This window comes from Cyprinodon tularosa, unplaced genomic scaffold (assembly GCF_016077235.1).
Source record: "Cyprinodon tularosa strain WSP-4 unplaced genomic scaffold, ASM1607723v1 ctg759, whole genome shotgun sequence".
NCBI lineage: Eukaryota > Metazoa > Chordata > Actinopteri > Cyprinodontiformes > Cyprinodontidae > Cyprinodon > Cyprinodon tularosa.
In genome coordinates this window covers 199,728-213,295 of record NW_024039517.1, presented here as the reverse complement: position 1 = coordinate 213,295, position 13,568 = coordinate 199,728, and the positions used below count along the sequence as shown (strand labels likewise).

Genomic DNA, 13,568 nt, shown 5'->3' with positions numbered 1-13,568 from the left:
CGCCTGACTATCCTAGCTGGTATGAGGTTGGAATCTCCTTGCATTTTACTTTATATTATGCTCAAACGTATCAATACTCTTCTCATTTATCGAAACAATCTCGTTGGTTAAAATAAAAAGAAAGCATTTAAACCCCTTTAACCTTTTTAGGGCCCTGTCACACCTTGCCGATATAGTCAGCGTATGCCCGACATCCCAGAATCTCCTAAAATGCTGGCATACGCTGAATGTTCTATGTATTTTTTCAATTTTGGGCGTATACATAGCATATTCCTAACGAGCCCAGAACTTATGTCCAACGACAGCCTAACTTATGCATAATGCATGGTAGTGAACGCAGGGAGGATCCATCACACTCACCTTCTCGCTCACCCTATGATGGGAATGAAGTCTGGAGGAGAACTGATGGTTTCAGTTTCAGCACAGTAACATGTAACCCTATATATAAGCCCACTGACTGGTTAAACCATTGTTGAATTGTGGAATTAGAACTGTGATGCTAATTAATGGACATGCCTTGATTTAACATGTCACTTCAGTCACATTATTTTCAGTCTTTTTTAGTGGTATCATAATTTTTTTAGGCTTTTTTTATGAGTTTATTTATTAACATCATTCTGTTAAAGCATTGTTGAAAAGTAATTTCTGATTTTCCTTTATTCATCTTAATATAATTTGTATTAATTGTGTTTTTGGTCAGATTCAAGTTATTTCTATGACCATTGTTTCCTTGTTTTTCCTTTTTGTTTTTGGATTACCAACAACTTTGTCCCTGGTTTAGTTTCTCCTCCAAATTCTTTTGAAGCAGAAAAGGTGTACCAAGTCTTTACTAGTCCTATATTGACAATCTCTGAAACCTTATTTTCCCAGTAAATGTATATCAGGCGTAATTTTAAAGAGTACATCTGAGACCTGAAGATTTTATTTTCCCACCTCTGTCAAAACATTGTCATGCTGTCAAACACAACATCAGAGCACTTGTTGTTGTGGCTGTTGTCAACTCCCTGATAGAGAGGATAAATATGGTGACCCACTGCTCCGATTTAACACAAGATCTGCTTCTGTCCGGAGGGTGCTGTGTGTCATGTTAATTCAAATCAAGTCAAGCAAAGCCGGGTCGGCTTGTCAAGTCTTGTCAAGTTAATGTGTGCATCTCTGTGGGCTTCTAAAAACAGAACTTTGATCAAACAAACTTGCTTACCTCCCTCTCCCGCTCTGTCTTGGTAAGGTTGATCTGTTTTAGCATCTGCGAACGTTGTTCCATCACAAGAGTCTTCTCGTATGTGTACGCTGAAATATCGCTGTCATGCTAAGGGAAAAATATACATATATATTTTCACTCTTACTGAGTTTTATTTATCTATTTTTTTACATTTTAGAAACAGGTATTGCCCGATGTTTGTAGACATTCTTGGAGAAAAGTAGAAGTGAAGAGTTAGGGAGTGGAATCGTGTTGGTTCTTCCTAAAATGTAAATATTTAATGGTATCAGGGAATGTCTAAAACATGCTGTGCAATTAAAATGCATTTGGCCAATAATAAAAAGCATATGTTTTTTTTTCAGGAAAAACAGCTATGTTTACTGAGACAACTGGCCGAGCCTGAAGCATTGCCTGATTATTTTCCTGGCTGAGCGGTTCTGACATTAAAGTGCTTCTGAAGGTTCTTCGATGCATGTAGTTTTACTTCCACATCTGTGCGGTACCAACTTTAAGAAAACTCACCATTTCAACGACTTCTACCATAGCATCAATGCGGAGGTGATACAAGAATGTAGTCAGGTCCTTTTTCATCTGAATGCTGTTGTCATCCATCTGGGCTACGGTAAAGATGCGCATCTTGCACTTCCTCCAGACCTAAAGATCACACAACATGGTTTTCCATTTTAGAGCATCAAAAAACTTTTGATTTCTACAGTAAAACATACATGCTAATGCTACATTTTGTTTGGTTATAAATGCAGATTAGAGATCCTGAAAATCTTTATACAATTTGTAGGAACTTGGAATTTGCCAGAATTCTCAAATAGCTTTTTTGTTTTATCTTTACCTAGGTGGTAATATCATCCAGTACCTTATGTTGACGGAGAAGGAAGGGCAGCAGCATCAACATGCCTCCATCGTGGACGATCCACCATACGTCAATGTGACCCTCTGTGAAGCGTTCACCATTGGATGGAAAGGCTGCAATGTTCTTTGGTACCAGTAGAGCGAGCTGGGCAATGGTAGTCTCTCTGACCAGCTCTATAAAAAAGGGAAACAAGGGAAATGCATGAGTTGTTTTTCTCTAGTTTCCTTGTCTCATTTAAATGTATTTCTGCTTTACAGAAAAACTACAATGGAGTATTAGGGCCAGGCTAGAGATTTTTTCAATTTTGAGAATAAAGTCATAACATTACGAGAATGAAGTCGTTATATTACGAGAATAAATTCATAACCTTACGAGAATATTGTCCTCATATTACGAGAATGAAGTCATCCTACAAAAACCCATTTCAGAAAGAAAACTTCAAGTTCCGACCAGCAGATGACAGCCGACCAGCTCCACCAAACAACAACCTGAATCCACTTTGACAAACCGCCCAATTCAATGCTGGTGCTAAAAGATTTCCTTATTTGTCAAACCAGAACCAAAGTATAACTTCACATGATGCTCGACATTCCTCATTTTACGGAATACAGTGGTTCTTGTAAGAGTTGTCATAAAATATAACTTGTATCTTGTTACAACTTTATTCTCGTAACAACAATCTGTAGCCTGGCCCTAATACTCCGTCGTAGAAAACAGATATTTGCATAAATTTAATTCAAATAAGTGTTACTCATTTTTTCCCACTACCTGACATTAAATCAGGCCAAATATTACCTAAGCTGGTTAGGATTATAAAACATAATTACATTGTGTAAATTATAGAAAATACGAGAGAGGGTTTTTTCAAAGATTGTTTTTGTATTAAATTATTTTAAAGTCAGAATTTTAAATAATTTTCATTACTATACCTTCGAAATCATTTTGGGAAGCCTACAGATAATCTTATGACTTTAAAAGTCTCTGTTAGTAGGGGCATGTTATCAATTTTTGAGTTCCCCCCAAACACCACACGTCCTTTAGAGTCTAAAGTTTAGACAGTGGTTTTCAGTCTAAATCTGTTCGGTCAGTCTTGATTTAGTCAAAAAAATCATTGTTGAAAACTGGGCTTTGTTTGCTTCGTCTGATTTTGTCCCAATTTAGTTCAATAATAAAAAGACGCTGCAAACCCAGTTATCAATGTCTTGTCAGCGATCTGAAAATTACAGCTTTTCACCTTTTACATTTCAACCCAACATAGACGTCATTTGGACATAAATCATGTAGTCTTTACAATGTCTTTTCAACCAGTTTTTGGTGTGTGGGTTAGATGGAGTCACACCTGTGGATGCATTTAAGATAAAACTGCAAACACATTGATTTTGTTGTGTTTGCAGAAATAAGCCAAGTATGGCCTGAGGATGTTCACCTATCATATTGTTTAGTAAAGATAAATGGCCCTGTGTCCCAGCGATGACTGTTTTTCTGTGTAAAATACGTGTCCCCCGAACTAAAGTAAAGAACTTGTGAAGATGCTGACGAAAGCTTTTAAATAAAGCCTCATTATTTAAAAGGACAATGAGTCCTTCACTGAGGCATGTCTTGTGGTCTGATGAGACTAAAATTGTAGTGCTTAGGAGTAATGACTTTAAGGACATTTTTGGGAAATAGGGAGAAGCATGCAAGTCACAGAACACTATTTTAATCATAAAGTATGGGGTGTTTTTAACACCTGATTGCTGAACTGCTTCATAAGATAAATGGATTTATGAAGAAAGAGAATTAGAGAAAAATATTTAGAAATCATAAAAGAATAGCTTTGAAATAAATGAATTTCTAAATGGTGATGACCCATGAGCATTTAAAAAAATCAGTTTTAAAGCCACATCAAAAATCCAAACCTATGGTGATTGTTTCCTCTAAATCAGTGTACCTGCATGTGTGTTTTTCTCTGTGTTTCCCTTTGATGGACCGGTGAGCTGTCGAGTGGAAATGGCCTAAAAAAATACCGCTTTTTTATATAATTTTGGTAATCCTAACTGACAAAAGAGGTGTGTATTTTGATTTTTTATGCCTTTTTATAAAATTCAATTAATTTAACCAGCTAAGTATGACAAAATAAAAAAAAGGTGACAGAATTCAAACTAAGTAACAAAATAAGGAAAAATGTGTTTGAAGAGAATGAATGAATGTTGGATGACTCTTTATGCTAGATTGTCCGGTCCAAGAATGTTAGAGATTGCTTTCGTTTTTACTGACAACCATCTGTGAGGTTTACAGATTATGGTCAGAAATACAGAATATATCCAGGAAAGAGGTGGATAAAAATGATAGTTCTAGAAGTCAGAGAATAAAAGGCAGACTACTGTGGTTCAACTTTTTGAAAAGCATTGAATTTGAAGCAGAGGACCATGGCAAGTGTAACTATGGTCAGTTAAGAACCACACCCACCTTACCACACCTTAAACAGACTCACTAACCTTCAAAAATAACAGATTGGAAAAATGTTTCCCTGTCAAATAAATCCCGACAATCTCCCACTGGTGCCATGAACATAACAATAGCCTGACTGTACCCTAATGCGCTCTACAGTCACCACCTATCCGTCTTATACAGCACCTTTGGGATGTGAGAGAATTGCATTATAGATGTGCGGCAGACAAATCTGCAGTAACTGCATAATAGCATTATGTCCATATGGACCAAACCACAGCGGAATCATTTTTAAACCCGGCTGAAACTGCACCACAGGAATTTAAGAGTTCAAAAGAGGGTAAGACCCAGCTTGATAATGTATCAGGTGATTGTAGATGTCTTTCTTTTCTAGGAAGTTTGTTTCAGGTGAATTCTATTCAGTTCAATTAAAATCAATTAAACACAACTAAACTCAATCCAGATCATTTCAATTTAAAAAATACTTTGTTTATCCCAAAGGATCCTGTAAAAGTGTAGCAGTAATTTAAACTATATAGTCTTATGAAAGAAGCAAAAAATAATGACTAGTTCTAAATAATCAATAATTATCTATTAAAGTTTTTCATATTTAAAACTGTGTATTTATTTCAATCAGGGTACAGATTCAACAGAAGCTGTATTCTTACTACCTAAATCAGTTTCTAAATTGGAGGAACTTCAGCCTTGCTGTTTTAACTTGAAGAGTAGCATCTTTTAGTGTGTTTCCACCAGCTTACAGGGAAATATCATCAGTCCAGTTAAGCGTTTTGTACTTCTTTAAGGCGTACCAACAAAGTTCCTCCATTTCTGGTGCTCGTCTCCTTGCTTCCAGTTCCGTGGCCAGGAGACCAGCACAGCGTTGTGTTTCAGGCCTCCCAGTCCGCTGGCCTGCAGCAGATGGGATGAAGCATCCCGGAGGTTTGAGGATACAGTCACCTGACAGAAGCCCTTCACCTTCTCAGTCTCCATTAATTTGCGCAGTGCCTGGAAATAAAAAAAAAAAAAAAAAAACCTGTCAATTATAAACCTCTACAGAATATTACTGACTGCAGTCCCATATAAGCAGACTGTAGCTAGATAACTGTGGTCAGAAAATTTAGTTTCTCTTTTTTCATATATAAATTTATCCTATTTACTCACTATAAAAGTTTTCACTCAGCCTGTTTCACCTGCATTGCCACACGATTCCCCTGTGTGAGGGTGTTTATAGACCAGACCTACCTTCTTCCCATAACAAACCAGATTCTTTTTCAAGGTTTATTCATAACATGTTACTGTTCCACCAAAGTGTCTGTCATTTGGTTAGACTCTAAAAATGTTCCATTATTGTAAGTAAGGGGGAATAAACCCTGCCCAGGCACAGCAGGGCTGATTACCAGGGTTGAACTGTTCTCTCTTTGCAAAGATATAAAAATAAAGTGCAGACTGAGTGAAATCCATCGATCTCCGTTTATTTTACTGGGCTGAATAGTTGAATACCTTTTTCCCACTACAATAACCAAACATATAAATAATATATTCTTTTAATTAATATTACTGATTTTTATGTTTACATTTTACAAGTCTGATCTTGAAAAATTCAAAAACAAAAGGCTAAATTGCATTGGCTAAAAAAACATATTTGCATGTGCAAAAAGTGACTGTTTTGTGGGTGATCAACAAGGTTTGGTCGGCCCCATTTCAATGAGCAATTTGCGTATATTAGTGGCAGTTTGAGAGTGGCCTTTAAAGAAAAGTTCAAAGTTTATAGGCCTTGGAGATGGAGGAAGTGATTATTAATAAATCATTTTTTCTTATCATGATTACCCCTCTCAGTCAGAAGTATTGATGATTATCCAAAAGTGAAATGTTCAATAACTGCTTGTAAAAAAAATATTTTACTTAATCTTTTAGCTTGAGCATTTCATTTTAAACATGTTGCCTGGAAGTTAGTAAGGAATTAAAATAAATACAAAATAAAATCCTATTATAAACCTGTAAACCTGTATAAAACGGGAGCTCTTCTGAGTAACTTCCTTATGATCAAATTTACACTTGATAAATCTGAAGAAAAAAAAATACAGAACAAAAATTACAGTCAGATTGACTTAATTAGTTTTACTTTGTTTTCATCAAAACACCTGAGCTGCTTTGATGAGCTGCTATACCTCAGGTGTGGAAAAAACAACTGATACTAGGCTGTTCTCTACATCCAGTGTGTTCCTCGGCTTGGTTTGGATGTGTGTAAAAGCTGAAGGTGAACTCAAACATAAAAGAAAAACGTACTTTTCGTTTGATAAAAGCTTGTTTAATATTTCAATTGGATCCTCACAAAGTAGAACAGATCCCAGCCTTATTTCATTTTACTACCTAAGAAGTAAAATATTTTCATGCACCCCTTGCAATGCACTTGCAGAACACTAGGGGTACACATACCCCTGGTTGGGAATCACTGCTCTAAGCGGCAGGATTTACCTCCACCAACTCTTCACAACATTCGCTTTACCTAAAATTTTACAAACCAAGTTAGGCCCATAACAATCTAATAAAATATAGCTGTGCTCTATGTGGAGTTCTAAAGGAATGACTAGAAAGATTGCTGAAGACGCAAACTAGGCTGGCATACTGTTGGGTGTTCTTTTCTCTGTTGGCTTTTAATAATCAGTTCAGTCTTTTATAAACATGTTAAAATATTAAAGTTCAGACATGTTTTTTTTCCATTGTGCTTTCATTTCTTACAGATTTGGTTCCAGCTGCATTACGTTGAGCCAGCCATACTGATGTAATTTTCCCTTGTAATAATATTCTGCTATATTTATTCCTGACAGTCCAAACATGTTTACATGCGCAGAGGTTCTCTTTCTCTCGCCATCATCTGTCACTGTAACAACGCCTCCTTTGTGGCTACAGTGACCCCAGAAGGCTGAACCTTTAAGATTAGGAATGCAAAAATATTGCCTGCAATTGGTTTATGATTTGAGTAATACCTCTGCTTGTGGTGACTATTTTATTTTTATATCATAAGATTATGAGTGCAAACATGCAAAAAAGGTGTTTGTGTTGGCTGTTCCACCTGGTTTACACGTGCAAGAAAAATTGCAGATCATTTTTTTTTTTTTTTGCATGCTAGTGATTCCTGATGTTGTTTTAATACACGTCAACCTTTTGAAGATCAGGCCCTTAGAGCATCATATGAATTCAAAAAACTTATTATAATAAACTTTATTATAATTTAATATAGAATTTTTTATGACTGCAGAGAAATTTGATATCTTTCAAATCTTTGCGGTTTACTGATTATTTGTAAGTATCATATGGATAGACTGGAATGTTTTCTGTGCCGCTTAGAATAAACACGTTGATCAGAGGTGGCAGGCTGTGGTAAGACTGTGAAATGCTCCTTGCCTGGTCTGCGCGTTGAGCCTGTTCATAGTTCGCCAGGTAGGTGCCTTCCAGAGCTGTCCCGACGATGGTGAGACCTTTCCCTGCCTTCAGCTGGTTGGTGAGAGACAGCAGACGTGGCTGTTCCACGTTCTGCTCTGCATCTGTGCTGACCAGCACCAGCAGCTGAGGTCTGACAGGAGAGAATGAGACGAAGAATAAAAAAAGGAGAAATCCTTCTTGGAATCGGAAAGTGTCATAAATGATTCACATTTTGATATGCACAAAACTTTCGGTTTGACAGCTGTGACTCAAGAATGGCTGGACACGATAAAGAAAGCATGGCAAGGCATGTTCCTGTGTGTCATACCTCCAGTTCTTGGTGTGTGGTGGGCCTTCCTCAAGGCGCATTAGAGCGTACCGTGCAGCGCTCAGAGACAGACCACGTATCCCATCACCCCATTCTTTCTCCGCACTGCGACATAACCAATGTTTATCAGTCAGAACATCAAAAGTTTTGTTACCTAACATTCATATTGAAAGGTTGAAAGGGCAAAGACGGCTGAGATGGCGTCTCTGTTAGAAACACAGTTTTATGCTCATCATTAAGCGCCTTGCAAAACTATTCTTGTATCCTGAACTATTTCATGTTAAAACTGAAATTTTAAATGTAGCACAAACATTTGAAGTGGAAGGAAAATCTATAGAGTAAATCCAATAATCCAATACTGAGATTGAAGGTTTGATCATATCAAAAATGTTTAATGCAAACGTTTCAGACTAAAGATTCTAATCCAATTCAGTGCGACTGGAAATAGATTTCATTTCGAAAGAAAGATGTGGTTTCGGCAGATTGCCACTGGATCTTTGGTGTTACAGAAATGTTGAATTCCCAGTTAACCAAGGTTCAGATCAGATCAGGGAAATTTTGCACATGTAAATGTAGCTGCTGTCTGTAACCTACATCTCATGAAGCACTGTTTGATCGATCATCTGAAAATAGAATATGACCGAACAACTCTAAACTTGATGTAAATAAGCCTAGCACATGAATGGATACGGTGGGGATTAATTAGAAGTGGAAAAAAAATTCTTGATAACTCTGGAGGAGCATCAGACATCTAAATCTCATGCTGCGAACAGGAGAAGCGAATCTGACCATCATAACAGAAGGAACAACAAAGAGGCTGAATAAGGATAGTTGATAGAAGTCAAATGTAAAGTTTGATAGAAGTCATAAGAAGATGCAGGGAACATAGAGTAGGTGCTGTGCTCATAACAATAGGACTTCCTCCAGCAAAGTGTCTGGGAGAGGGAAGTTGGGGAGTCTCTGCTGAGACCGCAGCCCCTGCGACCCGGTCCCACATAAAGACAATCAGAACAAGTATGAGGTCGGCAAAAAAAACCCTCAATATTTTCCATTAGAAAGGACAGAAAACAGACCTAATGCCGTCAGCATCACAAACAACTCATTGAAGAAAACCCTCTATTAAGAGCTACAACCTTTAATTTACCTTTTTGACTTATAAAGTATTTCTTAAATGATATTCTTTCATTTTACAAGATATATTCTGAAACTTTTCTTAAGCAGGGTGAAAAGTGGGAAATATTTCATAAGTGTGAAGCTGGTAGACACACACCCTACATTGAAGCAAAACATATGGTCAGGTGGACTGAATACATCCCTCTTTTCCAATTCTACATTTAAGAATTATTTTGTTTTTAAAAGTTGCAGTCTTGATTTCAAATAATCTGATTTCCTTTTCCACTCACCCTGCGAACTCAATGTACTTGTAGATAGATCCGGCGATCCCCATGGCCACGATGGCGTAGTACCAGGAACAGAGGAACATTAGAGTCAGACACAAGCTCATCCCAAGGAAGGACAGAGCCCTAGAAAGCAATATATATAATTAGATACAAATAGGAAAACAGAGATTGGATTTGAAACATAAAAACACAAGATGATGTTTTTACTAAAAAACCAACCAGTGGTAGAACTTGAAGCGGGGCCTCCAGTTTGGAGTCCTCAGGAGCGTCTGAAGGGCACAGGCCAGATTCACAAACATGTAGCACATCAGGAAGAACCTGCAGGAAACAAGTTAAGTCAGTTTGCAACATAGATCTAAGTATTAACTCTGACATATTCAAATAAACTGAATGTAGTTGAAGGGCTTTGTTTTCAAAGGTAAGAAGAGATTAATTCTGAGCCGATAAAAATCTGGCATTTAGTTTTAGGCACCAACTGTTCTGAACTCTCCTACTGTTTCTGAATGTAGCAATTAATTTGATTTTCAGTTCTTACATGGAGAGGATAGGAGCCACAGCATCCAGGGAGGCAATAAGGATGCCGCTCTCACAGATACAAGCTGTCAGTAGGAGGGACCATGTTGGTTCTCCATTGGCCTTTCCATGGCCAAAGATCTACACAAACAGAAAACCCATTAACACAGCTTCTACAGTTATGCCTGCATGAGGTACCTTCTGCTCTTCTTCCTGCAAGTATAGTCACTACATTGTGACTGTGGCAGGAACAGAAACTGACCCTAAGGGCTGGCACAATGCCATCCTTGGCGATGGCCTGCAGAAGACGAGGAGCTCCCGTCAGGCTCTGGAGCCCTGCCCCACAAGTGGAAAAGAAAGAGCCAATCACGATCACCCATGGCGACGGCCAAGCCAACGTGCCAATGACCAAGTTCCCATGCACGCCCTCTCCGAACCTACAACACACCAGCATTACGTTAACATATTTATTGAAGTGATGATAAACCAATTTGCTTTCAAACACAAAGGATGGACTTACTTATCCCTGAGGACCACCCCCTCAATGCAGGCACCAAACAGAAACACACTGGTCATGTCTGGGAGGTTAGGCATCAGGAAAATTAAAACATACAGTGACAGCTGGCATGTTTCTCAGACGATGGATATTAAATTGACTTAAGTCTCAAAATGCATTCAATTTGCCGATAAAAAGTTAAGTATATTTCCGAGTAAAAAGCAATAATCAATATTGTTTAGTGGATATATAAGACATTAGTGACATTGTAACAAATATCCCCCAGGTTTATTAAGTTGCACTTGCATAGGCAGCTAGATAACCTAATTAGAAGTCCTAATCAAATCTGAGTAGACTAAAAGCTGATTATACAGAGAGACACTGAACGTTATTCAATACAGATGCTTAGACCCATTCTGCCTGTAAAGAAACAAAATTATCAGACAACAAGTTGGTCTTGTATTCCATGACCTTCTAGTTTGGATAGAAATACAAAAAGTAAGTGGCACTAAACTGATTTGGAAGCAAACTTAAAGATGAGGTCGAATGTCAATAACGTTAATGATGCATGAAAACTTTTAGCTGCCTTTGAAAATGAGATGGGCATCATCACAGTTATGACCTTTCCAAATTTAAAATCCTGACCTTTAATTACGAGACTTCCTGTCGGCCAAAATTATTTTTTTCTCATGCAGCTGAGAAAAATAAAAAAATGTTATGGTAGTATAAAATCCTGTCAGCAATAAAGCATCAGTCTGAAATAGAACTGATGTATTACAGTTCTTTCAATGATGTTAAAACTGTGTTATTTTCAAGATCTGTGTTTTCAGAGTTTTTTTTTTTTGCTAAGGTTGAAGCCATATGAGGATACAGACAGTGGAGGTGGTTGTGATGGCTGCAATGGTTCCGATGGGGATTGACTTTTGGGCATCACGCAGATCTCCAGAGCGGTTGGATCCGGCCATGATACCTGTAAAAAAAAGTTTTAACTGTGATTACAAATTCAAACTCACAAGAGACTAAATTTGTTATAATATTATTAGTGTTGACACAAAGAATGTTCAGACATCCAGTAAAAAGCGAAACAACAAGCAAAACAAACAATGGTCACCTGTCACTGATGGGAAGTAGATGCCAACCAGCAGCGTAAAGAAGCTGGTGATATCAGCCAAAACGTAGCGGTTAGAATTGGTAAGAGGGTCATCATGGTCCTCCACTGACTCCAGGTCATATTTGGCAACCAGATCCCCCTTCTCATAGTAGTTCCCAAACAAGTTATCTGTATTGGTAATAAAGTGGTTTAGTGAAGAATAAATAAACGAGGTGAGAAAGGCGTCACTTGGTGAGACGAAGCTAAAAAAGTGATTCCTTTAATTACATTCAATCCACTAGGAAAAAAACCAACAGATGTATCTGCTTCGTTCTTCAGCCATTCAGAGAACATCTGTTACAATTAAAAATATACAAAAAGTTCATTTCTTACTCATGAAATACCAGCTATTGAAAAATCAGCCTCATGTTCACAGACTCCTCTCTTGGGAGTAAAAGAACAAGAAAAGACTTGACTTAACACAAATTTGGGCCTCCTCCAACCTCTTTAATAGAGCAATGTTTAATGAGGGAATTAATATTAACAGCTGTGACAATAAATGCCTTCAGTGATTCATATATTGAAATGCTACAATAAAAGTACTTTGTTCAGTAAAATATGAGGAGTTCCAAGAAGGTAGGGTCATTAAAAGGCACAGATTTTACCCTATGCCTAATGCAGGGTTTTATTGTTAACCATCAAAGTTAAATAAGGTTAATTTAGCTTTCAGGTTTCAGAGCTAATGGTCTAAAAGTCTGTTCAATGTTTGTAGAACTTAAAGCTGAGAAAAAAGTGAACTGTGATTGGCTAGACATCAACGTCATCTTCAAAGATTTAAGCCGCCTGTCATTATCCAAACTTTTGTGTCCTTATGAGAAAATGACAGAAATTACAGAAGATAGGGATTTTGCAATACAACCACTTAAATTAAAGAAACAAACTCTTAGTACAATTAGAAAAAAAAAAGAAACTGTGGTAATTTATTTTCATTATTATGGTTACCAGAGTAGATATATAAGAAAAAACACCTATGATAGAGCTATATATATATATATATATATATATATATTAGTGCTGTCAAAATTATCGCGTTATTATCGCGTTAACGCGAGGCCATTTTAACGGCGCTAATTTTTTTAACGTGAGATTAACGCTATGTGGTTTTATGGTACAATTTTCCAAGTACATCCCGCTGCAGCCTGTGGGAAGGCGGGGCTATTTTCCCCCAGTCTATGCATTTTCCATAGGCTTCGAGAGCGGAGCTCCTCAAGGAAAAAAGACGCTCATACATTGGGTAGCGCTAGTGCCTTTTCTTTAAGCCCCACCACCAACAAACAAGTTGAGTGTCTGGTAACTAGTAGCAACCTGAAATACGCTGAGAAAACAGATTACTGAGGTGAAATGGAATCTGCTACGGCACTCTTGCTGTCTTTGTACGCCACAGCTCAGTATCGTGTGTGTGTGTGTGGGTGGGTGTGTCTGTGTGTGTGTGGGTGGGTGGGTGGGTGTGTGTTCTCATTTTTGTTAAGAGGCTGAAAAGTAACTTTCTAGAGCATAGACTACCTCCATCTAGTGATGTCGGTCTATTGATTTTGATGTATTGATTGAAAATTGTTCATTATTATCTTGGTTAATTAACATCTAATGTTAACTGTACTACATTTTATAGCAGTAGGGTAAAATGCTTGTCTTTCTTCAAAAACCTGTATTAACTGTAAAGACTGTCTTTTACATCAGCCTGTTTTCAGGGCCTTTTTTTTGGCTACATATTTGTTATTTTTTGCTACATGCCTCCCCATCTTCTTGCCATATGTTTCTA

General features: G+C 37.5%; 1 protein-coding gene across 3 annotated transcripts in view; it reads right to left on the bottom strand.

The window, feature by feature from the left end:
- Nucleotides 1-13,568, bottom strand: part of slc12a5a (solute carrier family 12 member 5a) — a 215,841-nt gene that overhangs the window by 5,533 nt on the left and 196,740 nt on the right. For all 3 annotated transcript variants that reach the window (XM_038270252.1, XM_038270253.1, XM_038270254.1), the window contains exons 9-21: nucleotides 11,771-11,938; nucleotides 11,531-11,629; nucleotides 10,684-10,741; nucleotides 10,426-10,600; nucleotides 10,186-10,304; nucleotides 9,870-9,968; nucleotides 9,654-9,773; nucleotides 8,251-8,355; nucleotides 7,905-8,073; nucleotides 5,309-5,504; nucleotides 2,073-2,242; nucleotides 1,724-1,855; nucleotides 1,202-1,309 (exon numbers count right to left, since the gene is read on the bottom strand). In XM_038270252.1, the coding sequence (XP_038126180.1) occupies nucleotides 1,202-1,309; nucleotides 1,724-1,855; nucleotides 2,073-2,242; nucleotides 5,309-5,504; nucleotides 7,905-8,073; nucleotides 8,251-8,355; nucleotides 9,654-9,773; nucleotides 9,870-9,968; nucleotides 10,186-10,304; nucleotides 10,426-10,600; nucleotides 10,684-10,741; nucleotides 11,531-11,629; nucleotides 11,771-11,938 (1,718 nt within the window). The remainder of the gene's footprint in view (nucleotides 1-1,201; nucleotides 1,310-1,723; nucleotides 1,856-2,072; nucleotides 2,243-5,308; nucleotides 5,505-7,904; nucleotides 8,074-8,250; nucleotides 8,356-9,653; nucleotides 9,774-9,869; nucleotides 9,969-10,185; nucleotides 10,305-10,425; nucleotides 10,601-10,683; nucleotides 10,742-11,530; nucleotides 11,630-11,770; nucleotides 11,939-13,568) is intronic.